At 31.9% G+C, this 27,327-nt stretch overlaps 1 protein-coding gene across 4 annotated transcripts in view; it reads left to right on the top strand.

Moving 5' to 3' along the window:
• Positions 1-27,327, top strand: part of LOC126742423 (polypyrimidine tract-binding protein 2) — a 556,294-nt gene that overhangs the window by 427,366 nt on the left and 101,601 nt on the right. The window contains exon 1 of one of the 4 annotated variants that reach the window (XM_050449075.1): positions 12,512-12,678. The exons of the other annotated variants lie outside the window; for them this stretch is intronic. Within the exon in view, the coding sequence (XP_050305032.1) occupies positions 12,646-12,678 (33 nt within the window). The 5' untranslated portion in view covers positions 12,512-12,645. Of the gene's footprint in view, positions 1-12,511; positions 12,679-27,327 lie in introns of those variants that run through there. 4 annotated transcript variants of the gene reach the window in all.

The following is a 27,327-nucleotide window of genomic DNA, read 5'->3' as shown; positions in this document are numbered from 1 at the left end:
TACGAACTCTGCTTTGTCATTTGGGGTTTAAATACAAGAAAGATGATAGCTGAAGAGCACTAATGGAGACACCTAATATAGCTTCAATAAGAGCAGCATTTTTCAGAAAATATATAGAAAATAAACATTCAGAATTTACACGTTAACTAGTTTTTCTCGATGAAACATGGATTTTCTCAAAGGACAACAAAATGAAATCATGGCAAAATGATAATGTAAAGAGTGTTCGTAGACCAGGTGGATTTGATGAAAAACACTTCATTTTATTACATGCTGGACACAAAGGTGGTTTTATAAAAAATGCCAGTTTGGTTTTTGCTAGTAAATCGAAACTGATGGATTATCATGGAAAAATGAATAGTGAGAGCTTTACAAAGTGGGTGGAAAATCAATTAATTCTAAATTTAGAAGAACCATCTTTAATTATAATGGATAATGCTCCATATCATTTAGTTGAGTTGGAAAAGCAACCATCATGTTCTGGGAAAAGAGGTGAAATTGTTGAATGGCTCGAGAAGAATGAAATTCCATTTGATAAGCAGATGCTTAAAGCAGAATTGTTGAGCTTAGCAAAGTTACACAAAAAAAACTAAGAAATATAAAATAGATCAATTTTTACAAGCAAATGGACATAAAGTTTTAAGATTGCCACGATTGCCACTACCATTTTCAGTTCAATGCTATTGAAATGATTTGGGCAGATAAAAAACATTTTTATAATATACATATTGGTGAAAATGTACGCCAGAAGAATGGCAAGCGAAAGTGTGTCACACCGACAAATTAATTCAAGATTGGTATGACCGTGAAGTCATAATCGAAGAAGTTTCAGAGCTTATTATTCACCTAACCAATGAAGAAAGTGGTAGTAATGAAACTTCTAGTGAATCCTGTAAATCATTAAATGAAAAATTATAGGAATACATCAGACGAACATTTGCACAAATGTTGAAATTTAATGTAACATTACTAGAAAATATTAATAACCTAATAAGTGATTTACTTAAAGTGAAATGTTATATGTCTTTTTAAAGTAAGTGAATAAATATTTTACATACTACACTTCATTATTTCATTTTAGAATCATAAAAAAAAAAACTTGTGATTAATATGATTATAACATTTTCAGTTTACTTCCAAAAAAATGCATATTTTTTTATTTGGTTTTGTACTTTTAATTACTCTGGTGATAAATATGGTATTACGAGAGCTTGATTAAATCAAATTCTGTATCCATTTATCAGTTTTATCACTAAAAATAGAAGTAACACATAGATTCAATGGTTGGTTATCATCAAGAAAAACCTCGCTAAATTTGATAAAATCATTTTGTCTTGTAGAGCTTCTCAGTACGATTATAAACCATTCAAATAATCATACGAAATAATTTCATAATTTGAATGTTTTATAATTATGAATATTCATGATTTTCATAATAAAAGCAAAGAGTACCATTAGATACTATATAGATTCTTTTTGATAAAAGATTAATGCGACGAACCAACAAGCCTGTTTTTGGCTTTGACGTTAGCTTAGACCATTGACAATATATCTGGTAAACAAATATCATAAGCGAATAGGCAGGTATATTTAAAATCAATATAGTCGAGTTCTTTACCTTTTTTAACTAGATAATGTAGAAAACGTAATCTAAGAAACCCTCAAACCGACGACACTGAATTGACAGCTGATTCAACAAAGTAATCCAACTGAACTCATAGATAATACTGACATGTGATAGAGATTATTTTTTCAGGATAAAACAACAAAAGTTAAAGCTCATCATATACAGTATTTTTTAATAAATACTAAATAAATAAATTCATATTCTACCAATGTAATTGCTTCCTCGTTATCTTCTTCCTGATTCCCTCTTTCTGTAGATATTATATATTTGTTCATCAGTGAAAATTGAAAATATGATGATAATAATCTGCAACAATCTTGGGCAGTTGGTTCATTAAAAAGATCTTTAGTAACTTGGTTTAATAGTGCACTCAAGGGAATGTCATCTTTTATATGAAAATCTTCAGTTTTAAGTAAGCAGACTTCGAGTAATAGCGCTTTTCATTAATTCTTAATTAAATTCTTAGAAATATTGTTCGAACAAGATGATAAATCAAACACTACATCTGATAAGTTAATATTTGTAAGTATTTGACCAATATTATTTCCCATTTGATTTTGAGACTCAATCTGGTTCAATAATTTTTTGCGATAGCAGATTTTTATATTTAGAAGGACATTCTGATCCATAGGGTGTTACAGTCCCTAAGAAATAAGAAGAGCTTTATCTGTTACTGAACACTGGTTTAAGTCTAATGAATATTTTTTAGTAATATCTAATTATGTTCCTATGTTATTTTTTTGTCGTCAAGACTTCTTACATAGCAGAACTATTGGAAAATGTTTTTAAATTATCCTTTTGTTTTTGTTGACGTTTTAATTTATATGTGCTTTGTGTCTATCTACCACTCACTCAGGAGATATTGGTATATATTTGGAAAAACTTAAGTCTCTTATACCAATTGTCCCTACACTCTAAAATTATTAGCTGGTGACTTTTATATGAACTGCACTGACGTGTCCTAGCAACAAAGTACTTTTCTCTAAGGTATATCTAAGCTATAAGCAGTGCATTTGGACTCCACATGAATAACATCCTCAGCTACAACTACTAATGATTATGATTATTTGTCTACAAATTTAAATGATGTGTCATGCACAGTACTTCCTTCTGGTATATCTGACCATAAAGCCATTCTGGTTAAGATTCCATGAATCACTATATTATCTTTGTCTCATTATGTAAAAAGAATTTCGATTATTTTTCTTCTAGTATTGCCTTGGTTAATTGAAATGGCTCCTAACTCATTTACCTTATTTTTTTGTGTTATGTGATAAGTAAATAGAAAACCATAGAGTACAACAGGCCTCAGAGTTTCAGCTAACAACCTCCGTTATTAAACGGTTATGACTGAGACAGGGATCGATAAAAGAGAATTCAACTTTTCCACTATTTTCAATATCATGATTTTATTTCGTTAATAGTGTCTGGATCGCCTGTAAATGGTGTTTTTCTCATTTAATTTTCCTAATTATCCAAGAAAAACATCATTTTATTCCCATCCTCTTCTAATTTTCAGACTGAGATAGGGATATATATATAAGAATTCAACTTTTCCACTATTTTCTATATCATCATTTCATTTCGTTAATAGTGTTTGTATCGCCTAGAAATGGTCTTTTTCTTCTTCTCGTTTCATTGGTCCAATTATCCAAGAAAAACATTACTTTATTCTCATCTTCTTCTAATTTTCAGACTAAGACAGGGATGTATAAATAAGAATTCAACTATTTTCCCTATCATGATTTTATTTCGTTGAAAGTGTCTGGATCGCCTATAAATCGTATTTTTTCTCATTTAATTTGTTCAGTTGTCCAAGAAAAACTTTATTTTATTTCCATCCTCTTCTAATTTTCAGACTATTCAGAATAAGGATATATAAATGAGAATTCAACTTTTCCCCTATTTTCATTATCATGCTGAATCGCCTGGAAGTAGTATTTTTTTAATTTTTTCCAATTATCTCTATGTGGATGGATTGCAATCAGATTGTTGATTGCTTCTTTATGGTGCTTCATAAGGTTTCACTCTTTATCCACTTTCTTCTATAATTTACACGTCAGATCTACCATCACAAGTTCACTCTGGCTCTATTCCTCTATTATTTATGCTGCTGTTTTTAGATTTTGGTGTCATTTTATTATGTAGATCAGAATATTTTATCTAAGTTTAATAGATATGTTTTAAGGAGTGTGGCATTGCAATAGCTGGAATCCTATGCATCTAATCGTTCTCAGAGGGTTACAGTATCTGGGTGTTTATCTGATTCTAAAACCCTTAATTCTAAATTACCTCAGGTTTCAGTGTAAGGATCACTATTATTTTTACTATATGTAAATAACTTAGGGTCATTCAGATTGCAGGACAAAGTGCTTCAGTTTGCTGATGATGAGTCATAAAGATTTTGATTCTATTAGAGCTTAGGTTCTCGAGGATCTTAAGGCTTCATCAAGATGCTGTACTTCAAACAATCTTGTGTTTATTGTGAGTAAAACCTGTGTTTTGGGGTTTAAATGTGACGTCAAGGGCAAGATGTTTAGTAAAGAGTCTCCCCTTAGAAAACTTTAAGTTCCTTGGTATTATTATTCGAGTCAAAGATCAAATCCTAAATCTTACATTAACATTATCCTCTGGATGTTTTGCAGGAATGACAAGACATGAGCTGGAAGGAGTAGTTGTACCTTTAGTGTACTTTTCTCTTATTGAGTCTTATTTTCGTCTAATATCTTTTAATATCCAAAAAAAAAGAGTGAGATACCTATATTCTTCTGGGTTAGGAAATTCTTGAAACCTATCTTTATATATTATTATAACTCAATTTTCTCTTGTTAATATCTATTCTTATTCATCATCAAACCTTGGTCTAAAACTGGTCATATGACTCATTAAGTAGATGATTTCGCCTACCATTTCCTACATCCTCCTCTACTAAAAACTCGCTTATGTCCCTCAGTAGAAAAATGCACAATCGTGTTCCTTTACGTATTAGACAAGCATTAGGTTGTTGAAAGTTCAAAAGCAAGTTCAAATCACTTGTATTACTTACGCCATATTATAGTCCTGATGAATTGTTTAACGACATCTTTTGACCTGTACTTTACCATCGTTTTTATATCTTGTAATACCTTTGGTTTTGTTTTATAAATTTTTAATATACTTCCTATAGCTTCGTTTTACTTATCTTCAAGTCTATTTTACTATTTTTTGGTAATGTGTTTGAAAATTTGATAGTTTGGAAATATCTATTAAGTAATTTCTTAGTTTTTAGGATGACTGTCACATCACATTTTTTTTCTTTTATTTTTTCTGATCGCAACGATCCTAAGAGTTCTAGCTTTGACACTATCACAGTATCAATTTTCATATTTAGCTGCTCCTAAAATAGTTTTTTCTTCTTGGGAAGAACTTTTTAAAGGAGTTGCGCCTCTAGTGTTAAGACCATAAAATAAACTTATCTGCATGACGTAGATAAGCCACATAAATTATTGATTATAAAAGTTGTATATAAGAGGAGCCGCTACAGCAAAATAAGCAAAAAGTTTTATAAGGAGCCCTCAGACGCTTTGGCCTCTGCTTTGGCTTTTAGATCTGTTTCTCTTTTTCTCAGGTGCTTTCCGGAGCGACATGATTAACTCGAGAAAGTTTTAATGCTCGGAAGTTTCCTCTCTAGGACATATTTTTATTTAGATAATTTATTACGCCGTTCTGACGCAGGACGTCTAATATCTCTTAGATGCGTCAAAAAGTCAACAATGACTTTTTTGGCTTCCACTTTGATAAGTGGCTTCTCAAGGGAGTGATCCGGTGAATTTCCAGATTATTGTACAGCAAATCGTATATAAAAACTCACTTATCCGGTATGAAATTGTCGAAAAATAAATTTATGCTCGTACGGTGAAGCCCCAGATGAAAGGGAAAACATGTAACAAGTTTTTCCTGATATTCGCGCGGGGTTTAAATAACATTATCATCCCCCTTTTTGTTCCGAAGGGTTTTTTCTGACAGCCATTTACGGAATTGATTGGCAGCCCTTTATTGTGTTTTCTGGATTTCGCTTGCTCATCGCTCTGATTTCCTGTACGGCAGTCAGAAAATAACTTGTTTAATGGACTCGTTTTATTAATTTTTATAGTATTTCATTCAAATATTATTCGAAAAAATATTATCTGTTATCTTTAGAGTATAAAAAAGTGTTTTTTTTTTTTAGACCAAACTTAGGGAATTTTTACATTTAGCATGTTGGTTGTCATTTGTTCACCAACAGTTGACAGATTCTCGCTCGTCTGTTAAAAATGTCAAAATGATTTATTGTGAAATAATCCTGCTTCGTGTTACTTTAAAGCATTTTTTACCCTAGCAATGAAAAATAAAATGGAATAGGAACCTTTTTATTCAGTTATTTTACGTTTTATGTTTATTTATCAATTTGGTAATAACTGGAAACTGCAACTTGTTGACTTGTTGGATTTAATCATTTCAATGTTGTAATTTTTCGAAGAACAAATCAAATGACGGCTTTAACCTTAAACTTCTGCATTAACATTTGGAAGTGCTGTAAATTGTTGACTCATAAAATTTGTACCGTCAGCTAAGTTTATATAGCAATTCCATTGTTGCAATTTTTTGAAGAACATGTCTAGTCATATTTGAAAATGCTTGTTAATATTTCCAATTGGCACTAGCAGCTAAACTCACTTTATCATTTCGGTGTTGCCATTTTTTGAAGAACAAATCAAATTTATGCCTTAATCTTAAACTTCTATATTAAAATTTGGAAAGGCTGCCACTTGTTGATTTGTCAAATTGGCACTCGCGGCTAAATTTATTTAAGCATTTCAGTGTTGCAATTTTTTGAAAAACAATTTGAATTTCTGCCATAACTTCAACCTGCTGCATGGATATTTGGAAACGCTGCAACTTGTTAACGCGTCAAATTTGCACTAGCAGCTATGTTTACCTAATCGTTCCAGTGTTGCTATTTTTTAAAGAACAAATTGAATTTCCACCATAACCTCAACTTCCTGCATGGATATTTGGAAACGTTGCAACTTGTTAACGCGTCAAATTTATACTAGCAGCTAAATTTCCCTAAAGTAATGTAAATGCATGTTTCTCTTGCATTAATGATCAAATATTTAAAAATTTGGTAATACCGGAATAGCTAAGTAAATCTAGGCACTAGTCACGGTGACAACCATAAGTCAAGAACAAAATAAAATATTAGGTTATGTTCCTAGTAGGGATATAGTATTATCATTTGGAATATTTTGTTTGGACTATTATGTTTGTATTATTGTTTGGACTATTCAACCAATCACAGTATTTTCTCTAGAGAGAAGTACTAAAAGTGAGGAGTTCTTTTTTTGGTCCTTTCGCCCTCTGGTTTATACCAGACTTAAAGGCGATTCACTTAGATCACTGTCTTCCTTATTGTTTTTTCACTTAGGTTAATTACCCACACCCTATTGTCAAGTGAGGTTAGGGGCGCTCAATGTCTGGTAGTAATATGTTTCTCTTCCGATGCATTATCCCGCTTGGTTACCAGCATGAATGAGATGAACAAACCACCTTCCAGGGGTGGAAAGTGGACTGGGAACAGGTTTGGGAAAAAAAGGAAAGGGCAATGAACCAGCACGTGTTGATCCACTATTGGAAGTCCTTCATTATAATTAAAAACCTTGATGTCATGTGTCAAGCTCAGTGACAGATGACAATTGACAGCTCATGAACCTCCAGTGTTGCCGTTTACAACTTTCATTTTAATACAGGGTGATTTTCTTTTGTTTGGTCAATGGATCCTATTTGATCCTGATACTTGAATTTACATTTCTCTATTATCACACCGCTTTTACTTAAATGTTTTCATTATAAAAGGATTCTTGGTGATGCATAGCCTTTGGGCAAATAAGTGCTTTTAAAAGCTTTTTTCTATCATTAATGGTTAAATGTTGAACATCTTAACAACACTGGAATAACTGGGTCAATTTAGCCTCTACTCTCTGCGACAAACATAAATCAAGTGCAAAATCAAAGGTTATGTTGCTAGTAGCGATGTAGTTTTATCATTACAAATAGGAATAGATGAAAAAAAGGTAAAATTAATGCCTCCACTTTTTTTTAAATCAGTTTTTAAACACTGAACTTCTAAATATAATTTTACTGAAGTAAAGCAAGAAAAAATTGTCATCCATGACCTCTTCAATCCTGTGTCAATCGGCTTGTCAAGCTGAGTGACAGTTGACAACTGACAATTCATGAAGCACCAATGTTGCCCTTTATAACTTTAACTGCAGAATGTTCTCATTTTCATCTTTCATCAAGATTTTTCATGTTTAAATGAATCTTATTTGCTTCTAGGATATCGAAGAATGGGATATATTCCTTTAATGGAGCTTCACTTTGTAATCCATGGCAAATTCCAAGTCTTTCTTTTTTAAAGTAAAAGCGTATTTTTTAACTAACAGAGGTTAGTATGTATATATATAATATCTTGGCAACACTGTATTACTTCAGTCAATATAGCCACTAGTCTCGGTGGTACACACAAGTCAAGTAGCTCATATTTATCGTAGAGATGTACTATTATCCATTATTATCCAGAGATATACTAGTTGCTCCAGTATTGCCATTTACCAGATGTAAGGAACTCTTGTTTTGGTGAAAACTGTTGCTCTTTCTACCTGAAGTTTTCTTGGTTAATTTGGAGCTTAGCTGCTTCCAGGATATGATATATTAAAGCTTTAAAGTATTGTTTGACTGAAGTAAACCAAGATAAAAATTGACATGTGTAAACTCTTGCATCATATGTTATTCAGCTTATTAATCTGAGTGACAGATAACAATTGACAGCTCATGAACGCCCAGTGTTGCCGTTTATAACTTTTGCACAGTTGTGATTCATTGCAGTTTTTTTTGGTTAAATTGGATGCTATTTACTTCCAGGATTTGGAGAAATGGGCCATATTCCTTTAAAGAGATCTCTGTTTGTAAACCATGGAAGATTATGAATGTTTCCTTTTTTTAAGATCCTTGTTTAAAAGTAACAGTGCATTTTTTAAACCAACTGCAGGAATTTTTCATATTTAGGGTGTTGGTGTATTTATCAACTTATAATTGAGATTTCTTTTTAAATTCTTGCTTATTGGCAACAGTGTCAACATCATTTATAGTCAACAACCAAAAAACCGTAGTTTCTATTTTTACTTATTATTGCCAATTTTGAAGATCGAATGTCTGTCTTAACTTCAAACATTTTGCATTGACATGTTGTCATACTGTTTACATTTAAATGATGTCACTATCAAAAATTTTCCAGTGATGCGTAGTCTCTAGCTAAATAAGTTAATGTTGAATATTTTGGCAACATTGGATTATAAATTTAGGCACTAGTCTCAGTGACACACACAAGTCAAGTATCAAATTACATTTTATGTTCCTAGGGGATGTACTATTATCAAGATAAATAGAAATGGACCAAAGAGTGATAGATGACAATTGACTTTTGAGCTTATGCTCCAGAGAGCTCCAATTTTGCCGTTTACTAGATGTAAGGAACTTTTGCTCTAGTGTTTGCTTATTATCCTGTTTGCTTTCAGGGCATGAGATGATCCTTGCATTATACCTTAGTAAATAAGCAATTGAAAAATACAAGTGCTTCCCTCTATAAAATCCCTTTAAGTAATAATAAATTTATTCGAAAACCGCCCTACTTGAATATCTTGCAATTAGATAAATTGTATTCCTAAATAGAAGTATTTTCAAAAGAATCCTCCCCGGACGGAGAGAGCCTCATTTTTCTCTATTTTAAACTTCGGAATTCTTTGGCGTTTTTAATTCAGATAGACTTTGAAGAGATCCAATTATTATTTTCCGTAAAAATGGGCTTTCCTTTGACTAAAGTCGAAGTCGACCGCCTGAACGAAACAAAATATAAATTTTATTATTCTTTGTATAATAATAAATAGTCGAATTTATTCTAATCTGAGCGAATAAAAAGCCCTTAAAACAAGTATTTCTTTTATATTACGGTATTTTCTTAAAAAGCAACCCAACATCGAGAGAAGAAACTTGAAAAATCGTGAATTGCCCCGATTCGAAAAACCCGTGGAGTGTAAATTACCCCGGCAACAACCTCGGGAGCTAATTAACATTTTAAAATCGAAAAGACGAGTGTCTTCAAGTCGTTGCATTAAATCAAAGTTTAATTATGCCTCGAGAACTTTTTTGTGGGTTAACCAGAGATGCTTCTTAGGCAGCATCTTTATATTGCATCTCTCCATTTTCAAAGAAAAATCTATAATTGATGGTCTTTGATGAGCCCTAATCTAAAATTTTAATAGAAAATTCGCTTCTTTAGAGCGTCGTCTGGTACTGAAAGTTCCTAACAAAAACAAAACCTTTACCATCAAAATAAGTCTCTTGATGCGCCTTTGTTTAAAAAGAAAGATAAACAGGCGCAGTCGGTAGGATTTAAAGGTCGTCAGCAGTGGAGCACTTTTATGTATACACCTTACTGAGTGGAGATGGTCGGTTGCGGAAGCAAACCATCTCCAAAGAAGTTCATTACCAAGTTATTTAATGAAAAAAAAATTGCTTATCGATAAAATTACCTGTAGAGTTCTCCACTGCTCCCGTCGATTTTTATATAGATTGTATGCCGTGGGCGTTGTTTACATTTAAAAATTAGACTGCATTTTCGTTCCGTTTCCATGCATTTTTGAATAGAAAAGCGCGAGACCGGGCGTAAAATCGATTTAATAACCCGAAAGGTACCCGAACACGCCTGTGACAATTACCGATAATACCTTTCAATATTTCCCCAAATAAATTTAAAAAGGGTGATTCGTATGAGCGAAGGAGTCGTAATTTGAATGTGAGTTTATCCATTTGTATAAATGGGCTTGACGTACTTGGGCTGTTGCCAACATGTAAGGGGAAAATAGAAAAGGATCTCTTTATTTTAATGACACTTATTTTCTGATTAATGTAAAAACAAATTGGATATGCTCAGTATTTATCCACATTTGGTGATTTTGCATTTGAATAAGCTTTATTTTCTTGCTACAAGATGCGCTTTCAGTTACTCTTTAAGATTCTTTTAGTAGTTCCTTAAATATAAGAAAAAAATGCTTTCAGTTACTATCCTCCGAAGTTCTGCTTTTGGCAACATGGCATCCAGATATACTATACCTAAGCTTGTCAACTGTCATTTGTCTTTAAGTTAAATCAAGGCAATGAATTCTTGTTTTGAAATTCTACTATTAGCAACATAAAGTCCAATTATCTTGCTTCAGATATGCTGTTATAAGGCAAGTTGATTAATTGGCAATAAATTCTGCAATAAATCTTGCTGTTGATAACATGGCATTTAATGTTTTCCAGATAAGCCATACTTAAGCTTATCAATCCACCATGGTTGCGTCCATTTTTTTTCTTAAGACATGGTGTATCTAGTGCAGCTTGTCAACTGCCACTTGTCAATTATTTAAAGTTGATTAATTGTCAATAATTTTTTGGCAACGTTGCATTAATTTTTTTCCTTCAGGTATACTGTACCTAAGCTTGTCAGCTGTTACTTGTCATCCATTCTAACTGATTTAAGGCAATGAATTTATCTTTTGTAATTCTGCTATTGGCAATATGGCGTCCAATTTTCTCGCTTTAGATGTGATGTGCCTAAGCTTGTCAAATGTCATGTGTCATTCATTTTAAGTTTATTAATTTTTAATAAATTCTTTATATAAAATGTTACTTTTGGCAACGTTGCATACAATATTTTTATATATTGATATAGCTCAACTGTCACTTGTCAAACATTTCAAATTATTTATTTGTCAATATATTTATCGGTAACATTGCATCCTTTTTTTTCTCGGATAAGCTGAATCTAATGCAGCTTGTCAATTATTACTTGTCAATCATTCTAAGTTAATTAATTGTCAATGAATTATTGGCAACGTTGCAATCCATTTTTTTTCGCCAGCTACGTTGAATTTAATGCAGCTGGTCATCTGTAACTTGTTAAAATTTTAAATAAATTTATAATAAATCCTGCTCTTGGCAACATGGTATTTAATGTTCTTCAGATCTGTTGTACCTAAGGTTATCAGCTGTCACTTGTCAATAATAAATAATTAATCAATTGTCGATTAACCTTGCAATTATTCGGAATATTCGATCGTAAAATATATGAAAAAGCCGCCCTATTTTAGGTATTATTTTAAACAACCTCTAAAATGCTGCTATTGACAACATGGCAACTAATTTTCTGCAAGCATGCTGTGCCTAAACTATCACTTGTCAATAACTCATAATCTAAAACATAAGAAGTTTCAATTTCAATTTTTAATTTGTTTGCTCCAGATATGCTGTACCTAAATTTGTCAACTGTCACTTGTCAATAATATATAGTTGAGTTATGTCAGTTAATAAGTTCTAAACAACTCTAAAATACTCCTATTGACAACATGGAATCTAATGTTCTCTAAATATGCGGCACTTAAGTTTGTCAATATATAATTAATTAATTGTCGAGTTGCTTTGCAGTTATTTAGAATATTCGATGGTTATATATAAAAAAGCCCTGATTTAAGTTATTATTTTAAATAACCTTCAAATATGCTGTAACTAAGTTCAATTGACAAGTTATAAATGGCAATTTTCTTGTAACTGTTACTTGTCAATCATTCATAAAAAAATAATATTTTAGTTCTTTGCTTCAGGATATTTTAATATAGAATTATTCCTAAAAATAGTTTGAAATAATTATAAATTTGGCAACGTTCTATTCGAATCTGTCATACATGACTCTCTTAATAGACCCTCTGGCAACGGTCAGATGTCATTTCGAACGTCAAACTTACTTAAACGTCAAGAATAATAATTAACTGTCACTTTGTTAGTGTTTGTCAGTTTGCCGTCAATATTTCATTAAACTGTGTTATCCAGGAGAAACGCCCCATTACTCCGGATATTAACTCAAAATAGGGAATATTTCGTCGCAAATTTTACTAAACAACATGCCTAAACGATCCGGTTATTGGGTTCATCAGGTAAGCGAATTTTATAAAGTAAAATTGAAATGACTTAGTATCGTTTTAAAACCGGATAAACGACAAAATAAACTCTTAAAAGGAATATTTGGGTTGGCGGTTTAAGTCTTATTTTTGAATCTTGTTAATCGCGCCTCTGCGCTTGCGCATAAACGCGACAAATATATAACCTCACTTTTTGCGTTTATGACTTGCTTGCACGTGTTATTGCCTGGCAGCAAAACCATTAAACCAAACAAGTCCCAGTCCAAGTCGCCCATATTGTTCTTTATTTGCTGCTTTAGTATTAAAATGAAGGTAAAACATTTTTTTTGTTGGTTTTTATAGCATTCAATGCCTAAAGGTGATGTCATTTATTTAACCACAATATAAACATTATTCACATTTTGAATTGGGACTTTGGTTTTAACATAGGTATATTTTTCGTTGAAGTATTTGTTTAGCCATCTGTCAATATTCAATGTTAATTTAGGCCAAGTTAATTTAGGCCCAGACAGTCAAGATAAGGATTTATTATAGTTATGAAAATCAAAAATTATGGATTACTGGACAGAGCAATTAGGAAAAGGAACATTCAAGGAAGTAAAACCACAGCTATGATGAAGAAAATATTCAGAGACCAACATTTATTCACAACAAATAAGAAGAGAATATTTAGCATCATAATAAAAAGTATTGTCAAGTACAGTAGTGAGGCAGATCAAGGAAAGAGATGAAGCACAACTCAGAACCATGGAAATAAACTACTGGAGGTTGGCATCAAATTAAGAATGGACAATGAAAGGATAAAACAAATTATGGGGCTTTCACTTACCATAGTAGGCGATATAATGAACAAACAACTCAATTGGTATAGCTAGGTACAGAGGATGTCCGAAAAACAGCTCCCTAAACGGATATTAAAGTGGATACTCCAAGGAAGACAAAAGTGAGGAAGATCAAGGAAAAGCTGGAAAGAGGGGATAGGCAAGAAGATCAGGTTGAAGACCTCTGACAGGACCCAGATCAGTGGAAACTGGAAATAGAAGACATAGAAGAACATTGTAAACCGAGATTTATGCATATATTTATATACTCACCATTTATTAATAACTACAATAGACCAGAGATTCGTAGGAGTTAGAGGGATCAGGTGAAAAAATTGACCCTTTTTTTTGTTCACCGCAAATGATTTCTCAACTATAGCCAGAATGTCATTGAAATTATATAATTCATTACCTCCTAAAGCATCTTAAATACATATTTTTCCTATGAAGTTTTTCTGCTTATAGACATGAAAATTCATTTCACCACTATCCTCCATAATCCATGGAACATAGATCCATTTCCCTGTAGTAAAAGACGAATCAATTAATAAGGAGATTTTTTTATTAAAATTCAAGTAGCAGTAGTATGCTGTTGTTGTTTAAATACACTAAACCTTCCTCCTCGTATAGTTTCGAAAAATATAATGAACAAGTGTTAATTCTGAAATATCTCCTTCCAGTAATAAAAAAACACTCATAGTAAAAATGGTGTCAAACAACAATGCGATTTTGAAAGAAAGTTAATAATACCATAACCGAATAGAAAAAAATCTATTTACATTCTCATTTGCAGTATATGATGGACCACGATAAGGCACATTTTGCAACTGTTTAATAGTGACAGTAGACGCTATGAGGATAGTCCTAATAGTCCTAGATTAAACGATAAGTTTCAATGTTTCTTGAAGACAACATGTTACTGATTTTGGTAGATGAAATAAGCATAAACAATTGGTTAATGATGATGGTGAAGATGGTAATTATATTCAAGGCCATGATAAGTTAAAGTGGAATTGGAATTAACTTGTGGAATAACCTTACATGTCACAGTTAACTTCAAAATGTAGAGCTTAACTTTATCAGTTAAAGTTAACTTTTTTTGACATATATTTTGTTAATAACTTGAGTTTAACTTAACACGGAAAAAGCTTCTATTCCTCGACGTATAGATGGCGGTAAAAAATAAAATTATCTCCTTGAGACTACCGAACTCTCAAGCATCTGATATAAAATGTCGTAATTTTTCATAGTACTGTAGCTTTATTTTATAGAAGTATATCTACGGGTAAGCCAAGCTAAAATAGAAACACGAAAAATTCATCTTATGACAGTAGCACATAGGCCTAATAACGCCTCAAAGACGAAGAAGAAATGGGACGTTATAAAACTGACATTCTATTGCTAAGAGTAACTTGATGGTTAAAGTTAAAGTTAAACTTTTGAAAAATATTTATAATATCGGCCCTAAGATGATTTTTTATAGGTTGGTGGTATATGTAAAAAAATAAAGTCTTTCTCTTGACACCTCAAGCGTCAAGGTAACGCAACTGTTATTTTAATGCCCTCTCGCACTTGTCAGTTCATCCGAAATTCCCCCTTTTCTGATAGAAGGCACTTTTTCGCCCGCAGGTCTTTTATTCTGATTCAGAAATAAAAGCCTAGATAAAGCCGAACCGCAAGGAGGTCTTAAAAACCCCCTTCCTCGTCTCCAATCGGATTTTCGGCGAATCCCGAGCATAAATCTCTCGACTTTTCCGCACCAACGACTCTTTTCCGTGATGCCGTCGTTCCGCGACATCATTTACATTTGTTCCACTTTTGTCTCGTGCGATTTACTTCCACCCCTTCGATTTAAATACAAGAGATTCCACCTTAGACTCCTTCTGTAGTGTCTGTTGGTAGTTGAATGAATAACAAAATATAGATGGAACGTGTTGTCCATTATAAAGAAGAAGGCGATATTGAGTAATTTTTTATTAATTTTCCGACATGAAACAAAATATCTGGTAAATAGTCGTTGCTGGCATATCGGGAAATGACACAACCAGGAGTAAACTCGTGCAAGATCGTTAACGTTCATCATCTGTCCTACTGAAACCACATGTTGTCAAGATCAATAGCTTCCAAATGAGACCACAGTGACGTTCGCCGTTTACCATTATCATTCCTTCAGACCATAATGAATATCATACAGAGACAAGTTGTGGACGCATTGCTTTTTGATAATAATAATAAGCCTTTATTTCCAACAGGCAACTTGCCCAATAACAGGAAACAGTTGCGAAACAATGAAAAATATAGGTTAAAAAAAACACACATAAACAAACCTAAAAGAATAAAAAGTAAAGTAAAGCCACAATCTCAAAAGTTATCCAAAAAATTAGAACAAATAACTACTAATATGATATAAAAACTCAATTATAAAAGTTTAACAGGATAATCACATATTCAACAAAATTAAATTAAATTAACTGCAATATACCTACTAACTATAACTTAAACACATGGGTCTTAATCCCAAGAGTAATGATCCACTAAGATATCGACAATCACATGAACCGGAGAGAAATTTATATCGTACATGTGACAGATCCGATTAAATATAGCGCATATTGTATATAGTGGCGATTTCAACAGGATGTTAGTATGAGGCCTTGGCAGAAAGAATGTTAGGGGATGTCTAGCATTAAGCCTAGGCACCATGAAACGTACACCAGAAAGAAGTACAGGACTATCAATAAATCCATTCAGTAACCCATACAGGAATTTTACAGTGAAGATCATTCTTCTGAGATGTAATGGATGTAGATTGAAGCGTTCCAATAGTTGCCGATGATCAAACAAGAAGGCCAAAAACTTAGCAAATCGACGCTAAACAGATTTAAGGAGACCAACATGATTCTGACAGAGCGGGTTCCATATAATGCAGCCAAGCTCCAGTTTTGATCTCACAAAGCAACAGAAAAGCAGTCTTAATGTAGATTCCAAAGTAAAACTCTGAGAACTTCTAATTATGAACCCAAGCCTTCTCAGGGCTGACTTGACTATGTTGTTGAAGTGTGGAACGAATGTAAATTTAGAGTCAAAGGTGATACCGAGATCAGTAATTTGCTCTAATTTACTCAGAATAGTATCATTAATAAAGTAATTAAAATTTAAGGGTGTTTTTGATCTAGAGTAACTGACCCCACTACATTTAGCCGCATTCAAGCCTAACCTGTTAACAGCGCACCATACCTCTAATGTATTTAGACAGTTCTGAAGAAAAACACAATCCTCCAAACCATATACATTTAAATATAGCTTCAAATTATCGGCAAAAGCCAGCGTGCCTAGACAGAAAGGATAAGTTAGTAACACAAGATCGCCCACTAAAAAATTTGATGAATCATTTGTAGATTTTTTAAGCTCCAAATATGACAGTTTTGCTTATTATCGAAGCCATCGTTCTACAAAAAGGCCTTATTACTGAAAATTATTTTGTTTGCAAAATTAGTAGATTGCTTAAGGATCCAAATGGTGAATTCTCTTCACTGTTCATGGTCTGCTGGCAGAAGTTGTTGAGTCAGTTGGAATTTATAAGCATCCAGCTGTAAATCTTTAGTCATATGTGGCTAAAGAGTGCCTGTTAAAATGTCCAATTCTTGTACGTAATGAGGAATTGACTTCTTTGAAGGAATTGATATTTTGTTCTCATCGACCTCTACGACCTATACCAATGTGTTTCACTTTACTAACCGAACCAGTACTTTCGAATTCTTTTTACAGTGGATCAGTTAGGAACAATATTTTGACCGATTTTATTAGTAATAATATTAGACGCACTTTAAAAAAATATTGGCAAACTTTTATCATTTTGATAATAATTTTTGACAATCAGGATGCATTGTTCTACCGTGTAGTGCTCCATGTTTACTAACTCCCAACTGTCAACTTTTTATATGTCACATTATAATCAGGTGACATTATGACTGTCAAACTTGGCGCGCAATTCAAATCCTGCGTTATATGGAAGTTTAATTTTGGCCTGGGCATGACTCCGAATATACTCGTAGTTTTTTGGTTTCTTTAAGTAGGAAAAAAATAAAATTTGACAAGCAAGTTGTCATTAGTATCTCATTGCTTTGTCTTTGTCCATTTATTTCATGCCACAGAAACGAGTTTCCTTGCTGGGAGGCTCATCTCATAGATCATAGAATTAGAGGCAGCGTGCTTGTGTTTATAAAAAACAGATTTCCCATAAAAATAGGAGGGGCTCTAGGTCAAAATTTGCGCAAAAATTCTTTTTTCTAGTGTGAAGTTCATACTCTTTTTTGTCTTTCGTGTAACATTACTTTAGTCTATATCCTATATTAAAATTACTGCACTATCACTGGTCCCTCCTTGGATTATAGAAGTCAATATTTTTCTTTATAACAGCCTTCTTGTATAATGTTTTTGAAACGGGTTTATTCAAATTCAAATTTAAATTCAAAACGTTTATTTGACAATATCAAAAATTACAAAACAGTTGTACTTATGATGTAAGTGAAGTAAGCAAATAGGAATGCATCTCGATTATAAAAACCGTTTTTCAAAAGTACCTTTGCAAGAGGCTTTTAAGTGATACATCCTTTCTCCCAGCAGGAGAGAAAACACATCCAATATAAATAATTTGATACAGGTATATCTTCTTAAATGCGAAACGAAAATGTAAGTGTAGACTTTACCCAGTACAGCTATATAAATATGACACAACCTGAATGAAAAGAGACTGGAAAAAACCCAATTGACATTTATCTCAATACCTATTTAATTTTTAGGCATCACTGTGACTGCATAAGCATATTTCTTATGTATTTCGTATACTTATAAAAAGAATAATCTTTAACACAATGAGGCAAATTGCTCCACAGATGAACTGCAACGTAACTAAGGGACTTTTAAAAAGCTCCTGTTGTATGCTGAGGAACCTTAAAAATATGAAACCGTCTGGTATTATGGTTGTGTTCATGCATATTGAACAGTTTTCTTAGATATGGTGGGTTTCCCGACTTTAAAATTCTGTATATGAAAGAGTACATGTGATATTTGCGTCTACTTGAGATTGAAAGAATAAAATGATTATTAAGATATGGGGTAATATGACTTCTGTAGCAAATATTAAAGGAAAAACGCATATAGGAATTTTGCTTTAAAGTCTTTGAATAGAAGATGAAATTGCCGAAGTTATTGCATTATTGTAGGTTAAATCACCATAATCAAACAATGATAATATTAAAGAGTTGCACAAAAAATACTGGGTTTCACTCGGTAACTGATGCTTTATTTAATTATTTAAATATTTTAAGCGCATATAACTAGTGGCAATTTTTTTGTTTATGTGGGCTGAAAAAGACAAAGTATTATCAAAAATAATACCCAAATTCTTTGCAGCATTAACCATCGATACTACTGTATTGTATATTTTAACCACTAAGTCTTGAGAAACATGTTCTATGTTATTTCTATTGGATCCTAGAAATAAGACACATGATTTTGAAGGGTTTAGTTTCAAATTATGAGGCTTAGCATATATAAGTAAATTATTTAAGTCGGAATTAAATTGTGTTTGTGAGTATAGTAGGGAGTTTAATGAGAACGATGTATAGATCTGAGAATCATCTGCGTATTGTTGTAGTTTTGAATAAGATATATGTTTCATATCAGCAACGTATAATGATAAAACTAAGGGTCCTAATAGAGATCCCTGAGGTACTCAAGTGGTAACAGGAATAAATTATTCTACCTTTCTTGACAATGTTCTGGGTATAATTTATACATTATCTCTTTGTTTAACTTTGCTTCCAAGTATTATTATTTATTAATATCTTGTCGACGCCTGTGAGAAGATGCAACATGTCTGCCTCGTCTATCTGGGCTTGACGACAACCGTCATAAAGGTAGAATAATAAAAACTTCTATAATAATTCTAAAATATTTAATTTCCATAAAAATGCTTTTTATTAGATAAGTACAAACCTTACTCTAATGAAGTTCGTTAAAAAATGCATAAAGAGTTTATAAATGGAAATATAGTTTATAATTTAAAACATAATTTATTAAAAATAACTGTGAATCATGTAAATATTTTTTGACGACGTCACTGATAAAGATTACTTGTGTCGGTGAAATCAACAATGCGATCGAGCGGCGTTGCGATGTTGTTGCCTTTTTCTTTAATATACAAAAAAATAATCCTTTTTGTTTGTCTAAAATATACACATAAAATACAGAAATAATCTTAATAATTCTTCGAAAAAGAACAAATAGGGAAAGCATCGCGATTATTAAAAAACCGATATACAGATACATGCAACACCACAAAGATGTCGATATATCTGCGGGATTCTACCCGTTAAAAGTATAAATTTACTATTTTCAGCAATATTTATTTATTTATATATTCAATTACAAACACCTTAACAGGTAATTACATGTAAATATTAAAAAAAAAACACAAATAATATGCAATAAGCTTATAAATCAACATACATAAAAATTAAACAAAAAAGCAAGAAAATAAAGTAGCTACATATATTATCTTAACTTATCCACCTGTTCCTCTTATAACCTTATTTTTAAAACTATTACAAGACTCTCCCGTAAATAGATCATACGAACTATAGTGCGTATTATACAATTTTATTTGTTGGTCTGTTATCCCTCTAAATACATAATTGGTACGGTGAGATCGTTCATAAAAAAGGATCCTTTGACGTGTAACCCTATTTGGGACTTTTAATAATATCCTATTTAAAAGATAAGAACTATCTATTTTACCGTTAAGTAATTTAAACAAAAAATTGATTCTGGCATTATTTCTTCTAATTTCCAAAGTTTGCAGCCCAACTAGCTGACATCTAATGTTATAACAAATAGTTTCGTAAGGGAACTTATTTTGAACTCTTTCTATACGATTAATATGTATGTTATAAAATGGTGACCAGACAATACAGTTGTATTCTAAAACACTACGAACTAAACTATTGTATAAACATTTTATGGTTCTAATATCACTGATTTGATCACAATGTCTCCTAATAAAACCTAGCATTCTAAAACCCTTCATCGTGATGTTATCAACATGAGCATTAAAAGTCAATTGATGGTCAAAAATAAGGCCTAAATCATTAAAAGTGTCTACACTATCCAGGAAACATCCGTCTAATGTATATGTAAAACTATAAGGAACTTTTTTCCGGTGAAAGGACATAACTTTAAAAAATTTTTAACATTAAGGTTCAAAAAATTTTCTACACACCATTGATTAAAATTGTTTAAATCTAGTTTCACTAACGAACAGTCTTCATCACAGTCAATAGTTCGAAAAAGTTTTAGATCGTCAGCATATAAAAGACATTCATAGTGTTTAAAAACAGATACCGCTTCATTTATTTATAAAAGGAACAAAATTGGCCAAAGAAGTGATCCCTGAAGCACTCCAGAAGTCACTCGAATTTCCCTTGAAGTTGCTCCCCTTAGCTTGACTTGTTGAGTACGACTATTCAAATATGAATCGATCCACTTCAGATATGATCCATGTTCTCCCAATGCTTCAAGTTTCTTTATCAACAGACCATGGCATACACTGTAGAATGCTTTTTGTAAATCGTAATCGATATTTTCACTTAAAAAATCCTGAAAATCCGCTAGGTCTATCGCCGTTGATCTACTTTTGTAAACGCCATGTTGTTTCGGAGAAATATAGGATTTGAGGGTGTTAAATATTTCATCAGAAGAGAAACAGAGAAAATTGAAAGCAAAGAAACCCCTATAATTTCCAATCTCAGTTTTGCGTCCATTTTTAAAAATAGGGAATAGAACTGAGAGCTTCCAAGATGTATCAAATGACCTCTGAAAAATTAACCGAAGAGGCTCAACCAACATAGATGGACAGTTTTTGATAAACACTGGTGAGATTCCATCAGGTCCTGATCCTTTATTGGCATCCAATGAGTTAGGTTTGTCCAGTATTTCTTAATTGGTAAAAATATGATGTGAGAGAACAGACACCAGATTTTCTGGAATAGATATAATGCATTTGATAGAAAAATCCGAATAGCAGGATTCAAAATTGTCAGCAAAAGCCTCAGATACTTCCCCGGGAGTCTCCATAGTCATCCCCTTGTACTCCATAGATTTTGGTATTTCTTTATCTTTACGCATATTGTAATATAAAAGTGTTTAATACAAAAATCTTATACTTATATAAATTAAAACTTAAGTCTACATAAAACCTAAACCTAAACCTACATTTACAATAAAACAAAAATTTTATATATGAACATACGGAGTAATCAGTTCTCTTAAATTATTTCACTTAAAAAGCTAAAAGAAACCGTAGATGCACGCAATTTGTATTGTATTAATTAGAAATCTATAATAGATTTAATTAAAACAATAACCTGTGATACACAGATCAATTCAATCACATACACATTCAACTAAAAAAATGATGGAGGAATTCAATTTTTATTTTTTATAAAACAATTACTTGTACTTATAATGATGTATCAAGAAAAAAAAAAATTAAAATATATAAATCAGAAGATATTTTCTTGTTTGGTCAATAAGTTTTTTTTAACGCTCTTTATAATTAAAGTAAATGTATATGTTTGTGTTTTAATTTCGTCCGCTAGTTCATTGCATAACTTAATAGCTACGTAACTGAATGATTTTTGGAAATTCGCAGTTTTATGATGCGGTATTAAGAAATCATTTATATGCCTTGTATCATGGTTATGTCGACTACAGTAAAATAACTGACGCAAATATAAATAAGTGATAAATGTCTTTGTAGAGTATCTTATTATATCTTGAAAAAAAATGGTTCTTATTTTATTTAAGAGAGATATTATTGTTTTGCCCCTGTTAAAATAAGTGATAATTTTTTATGATATTATAAAGTGTGTTTTTTTTGCCATTTCTACATAAGCATTTGGCATCATTGCATCAGAGACGTTGCAAGCAAAAGACTGCCCATAGTTCCATGGCAATGCTAATTCTAGCCTTTCAATGTTCTAAGATTACCACATCAGAAAAATGTTATTAAACTTTGTATGGCTTTTGGATCTTGGCTTTAATTGCTTTTAACTGAAATAGGTTTTAATCGTCTATGAATTTTATTTTAAATTCCTCACTCTTTATTAAAAATTCTTTTATGTAAATCAGTTCGGTATAACAACGTCGTCGTTGTTGGATCCCATACGCCGCAGATCCCGCGAACTCATTTATTCCAACTGCGGATCGTGACTGCGATTTCGGTTCGCGATACCGGACTACGAACCCACTAAAAATGTCAAGCGCTCCCTTGCCCCTTTTGCCCTCTGCCTTACCACAACACACACAAAAGATATCAAATAATGATCGTGAAAGTTTTTTTCGTTTTTTTTTTCCTTTTTTTAAAGCGGCAGACCTCCATATTAATTAGCATTCTGAACCAGACTTTAAGCACATTTTCTCGTAATTTTCCCGTAATCCGACCCTTTTGAAAAGGCCGCGATTAAACGCCACCGGTCGTTACGTGGGTAAGGGGAGAGAGTGAGGTTAAAGTAAAGTTGGAAAAAGGTGACGATTAAACTTAATTATATTTGCATTTGGGGTGGAATATGAACTAGACGCACGTGGAATCTTTCACTTACCTTAAGGTATATTTTTTAAATTGATCCATGTTATCAGGTTCATCAGCAATCATCCCAATTTCAATATCATTGATCTATTATGGATGAAATTATTATAATAATAATAATAATAATAAGCTTTATTTCCAACAGGTTACATATACCCAGTTACAGGAAAATCAATTAAATATATAAATGTACGAAAGCATGAATTGTATTAGATTCATGCAACTAAACTATAAAAGAACTATAAAAGAATTGCTATATAATAAAAAAAAAGAAGTAGTGAACTTGAGAAAATAAATAATAAAAAATCAACACTAAATTAGGATAAGAATCAAGAATTAATTTAAATCAAAATACCAAAAAAAAGAGTAAATAAATGCATTCTAGCCTAGCCTCCCCCACCGACCATACGCAGGTGATTCAAGATAAGTGCCAAATCGTCATGGTGAATGTCACAAGAATCAGCATTAGTGTTAAAGTTTTGACACATAAAGTGAATAGGACTCTGGTACAGAATGTTGGACCTGGCTGTGTCCAAGTTAAAAGCTGGACACTGTCTGGATCCTGGGCGTGGTATATGAAAGCAAATCCTTTGCAAAAGGGATGGGCAGTCAATTTTATGGTTAAGTAAATTAAACAAGAATTTCACCGAATGCATTTCTCTCCTCTTCGCAAGTGACCGTTCAGTATATCCAGAGAGCAGCAGGTTATGGTCAAAACCCCTTGGAGGATAGACTCCATCATCCTTAAATGCCAAACATTTAAGGAATCGCCGTTGGACTGATTCTAATAGGTGAATGTGCTGGTTGTAAATGGGATACCAAATAAGGGAGCAGTAGTCCAGCCTGGATCTAACAAATGCATAGTAGAGCGTTTTGGCAGTGGCAGTGTTCAAAAAAAGTTTGCAATTTCTAATAATAAAGCCTAGCATGCGAGTAGCTCTAGAAACAGTATCTTCGATGTGGGGGATAAAAGAAAATTTTTGGTCAAAGGTGACTCCAAGATCCTTGAAACAGGTAGACCTTGCCAGAGACTCTCCATTAACTGAGTAATTAAAGGCAATTGGACTTTTGATACGAAAGTAGTATAGTCCAATTAAACATTAATTAATTAAACATTAATTAATTAACGACAGCTTCTCGTTAAATACAACTCAAAAAGCTTTTAAAAATGATTATCGATTTGGTACTCGTTTGCAGCTAACTTTTGTGTTTATGCATTTGTAACACAATATCGTGACATCTCATTGGCAGTTGATGAAACCTAAAATACGGCGTCAACTCTTTTTAGTGAAACAACTCCTAGTCAAACACAATCTATTCAATTAGAGGTTAGTAATTGTGCATCTAGTAAAGAACCTCAAAAAAATAATCAAAGGTGCAATACACCAACTGTAGAAACAGGAAATTTTATTCATTTCATAAAGAATATTAAAACTGAGTGAAAAAAAATATTCCCATACCAATGTTTTAAATTTTTATGTATTATTTAGCATACATCTTTGTTTGGGTTAAGTGAATTGCATTTTCTTTATACTGTCAGAGGTCACGATTTATTATAAAGAATGTATGAAGGAAGATTAAAATAAAGAAAAAAGACCGTCGGGGATTCCCTGGTGCAAGCCGTTAAATAAACAGTAATGAGGCTAAGGAACTCTGGAACAATTGCTGGAAAATTGTTTAATATTTACACTAGAGGAAGTTGAATGCTCACACTTAGCTTTAAGACCAACGTGTATAATTTCCAGAAAGACCAATTAAGACAGAAGCTTTAGCAAATATTCCGGACAGTAAATGAAGCTTTTGAGAACTAAAAAGTTAACAGGGTGAGAAGTTCCTAAAATTGCAAGATTTAGAAGAAAAAGTCAGTGTTTAACTATTAATATATTAAAAGAAGCATAGAAAGATTGAACTGAAAATGGAAATCTGTTTATTTTAAAACAAAAAATAATTTTCTCCGAAAAATCCGAACCTGTCATAGAATTACCATTTAAACTTCGAAACGATCCGGTGACAGAGTTTAAAATGGGTTTGTTTGCGGCCGGGAAAGCACCGAATAGTAGTTTTGTTACAGTTCGCGAGTTAAAAGTCCACAAACAAGGGCCGCACCTATAAAAGTTTAAACAAATATCGAAAGTTTCCATCGACTTTACACGAAACTTCCCGGTTAAGTCGAGTTTCGTGCTACGGTTTCTTTCCGCATTAACATTTACTTTTCTGTACATTCTTTACAGCGGTTTTATCCCTTTATAGTACTTTTTGAGTACTTTTAACGACCAACACCGAAGCCCAGTAACTTCAATTGTAAAAGTCCAGATCCTAATCTTTTACAAGGGACGTCTTTAAAATAACTTTCCAGACGATCCAGACAGTCTGTCGCCCCGTGCCACCTTGAATCCATTTCTCTAAAAGGGCACAAGGGATGTTAGTGTTAGAAGAAAGTAATTGACTTTATCAAGGCGGAAACACGGAACGAGAACGAAATCCAACACGGTGTGACGTAAATGTCTGGAAATTTAGTAAAATTTTGATCGAGTGCGATATCTAGGAGTGTGTATGTTAAGGAATTAAGTTCACCTGGATGAGATTTTGAAACAATTAAAAATATAGCAGAAACGTGACATTTAAATTATGCACATTGCGCATGTTTTCAACTATTAATAAGTGCAAATTAATTAATTAGGTAAAAATTAAATTACTAGAAACCCCTAGTTATTTTCTTACGCAGTCCTATTTATTTGTTTTTTTTTAATGAACGTTTTTTCTATATTTTCGGCAGTGGCTAGGCTTTAAAAATATTCTTTCGAAATTTGAATAAAAAACTTCTCAAACGAAAAGAAAAATATAAATAAAATGATGAAAATTCCAAAAAACAGAAATAATAATTATTCTAATTTTTTTTCCAAAGATAAAAAGTAGTTTGATTTCAAAAATTCGTGAAAAATTTAAATCCAGTCCGATTTAGAAAATTTGAAATTAAAAAATAAAACTGGCATTATATCTATTTAAATTAGGCATGATTCCGTTCTTTCGAATTCATTTCATTCATTTCCAGAATTCGAAAAAAAAGTACAGGAATCCCTCATTATTATCCGTTGATTTGTGTCTATAATTTGGTTTCAGGTAATAAAACGCCAATCGTGTCCATTTAAATTATGCCTTTTTACCAACATTTTATTTATTTTTTAAACTTCAAACAGATTAATAGCATTTTTTGCAATAATTAAAAGGGGCATCATATTCATTTAAATTATGTGCATTATGCATCTTTCTAATTGTAAATCAGTATAAATTAATACAAAATTACCAAAAATAATAGAAAGTTTAAAAAAAATTCCTAAGAAAAATTACTAGAAACCTAGTTATTTTATTACGAAATACTATTTTTTTTTCTTTTTGTAATGAACGTTCTTTAAATATTTTTTGGCAGTGGCTAGGCTCCTAAAATTTTTATTTCGCAATTTGAATAATAAACTTCTTAAACAAATACAAAATTACCCAAAAAAAAATTAAATCATAATCCAAAAAAAAAACAGGAACCCCTAGTCCCCTAGAAATTTTAATTTAGTGGAAAATGACTAGGAGTTCCTTTAATTTTAAGCAACAAAATGCCAATTGTGTTTATTTAAGTTTTTCCTTTTCATCAATATTTTATTTATTATAATTACAATTATAATTCAAACAGAATATTAGGATTTTTTGCAGTAAATAACAGTATGGGCATGCGGTTCATTCAAATTATGAATATCTTTAAAAATTTACTTTAAATATCACTGTTAAATTAAATGTGAATTATTTGGTTGCGCATGTTACTGCTTGTAAATATTCAGTACAATATAATTATACACTATATTAACAATGAAAATATTAAAAAATATATTAACACCTAAAAAATATTAGAGATAATTAGCAAAAGCCTGCAAAAAGTACTAAAAACCCCTAGTTATTTTTTAAACTTCTTTTTTAAGTTATCTATTAAGGTAAGAATTAAGATTTAGTTTTAAAAATTAATACAAAATTAAAATCAAGTTCAATTTACATTATTATTATAAGGAGTATAAATAAAAATCTTATAAATAAAACGATAGAGGGTGCTAATTAATTGAACAAGCATTTTAAATTTTCATCAATATAATTAACAAAAAATTCATTTTATTGAGGAAACTCATTAAAAAATAAAAATCCAGTTGATCTAAG

Source organism: Anthonomus grandis, chromosome 11 (genome assembly GCF_022605725.1).
Source record: "Anthonomus grandis grandis chromosome 11, icAntGran1.3, whole genome shotgun sequence".
NCBI lineage: Eukaryota > Metazoa > Arthropoda > Insecta > Coleoptera > Curculionidae > Anthonomus > Anthonomus grandis.
Note: the sequence above shows the minus strand (reverse complement) of the source record. Positions and strands in the feature narration are given on the sequence as shown.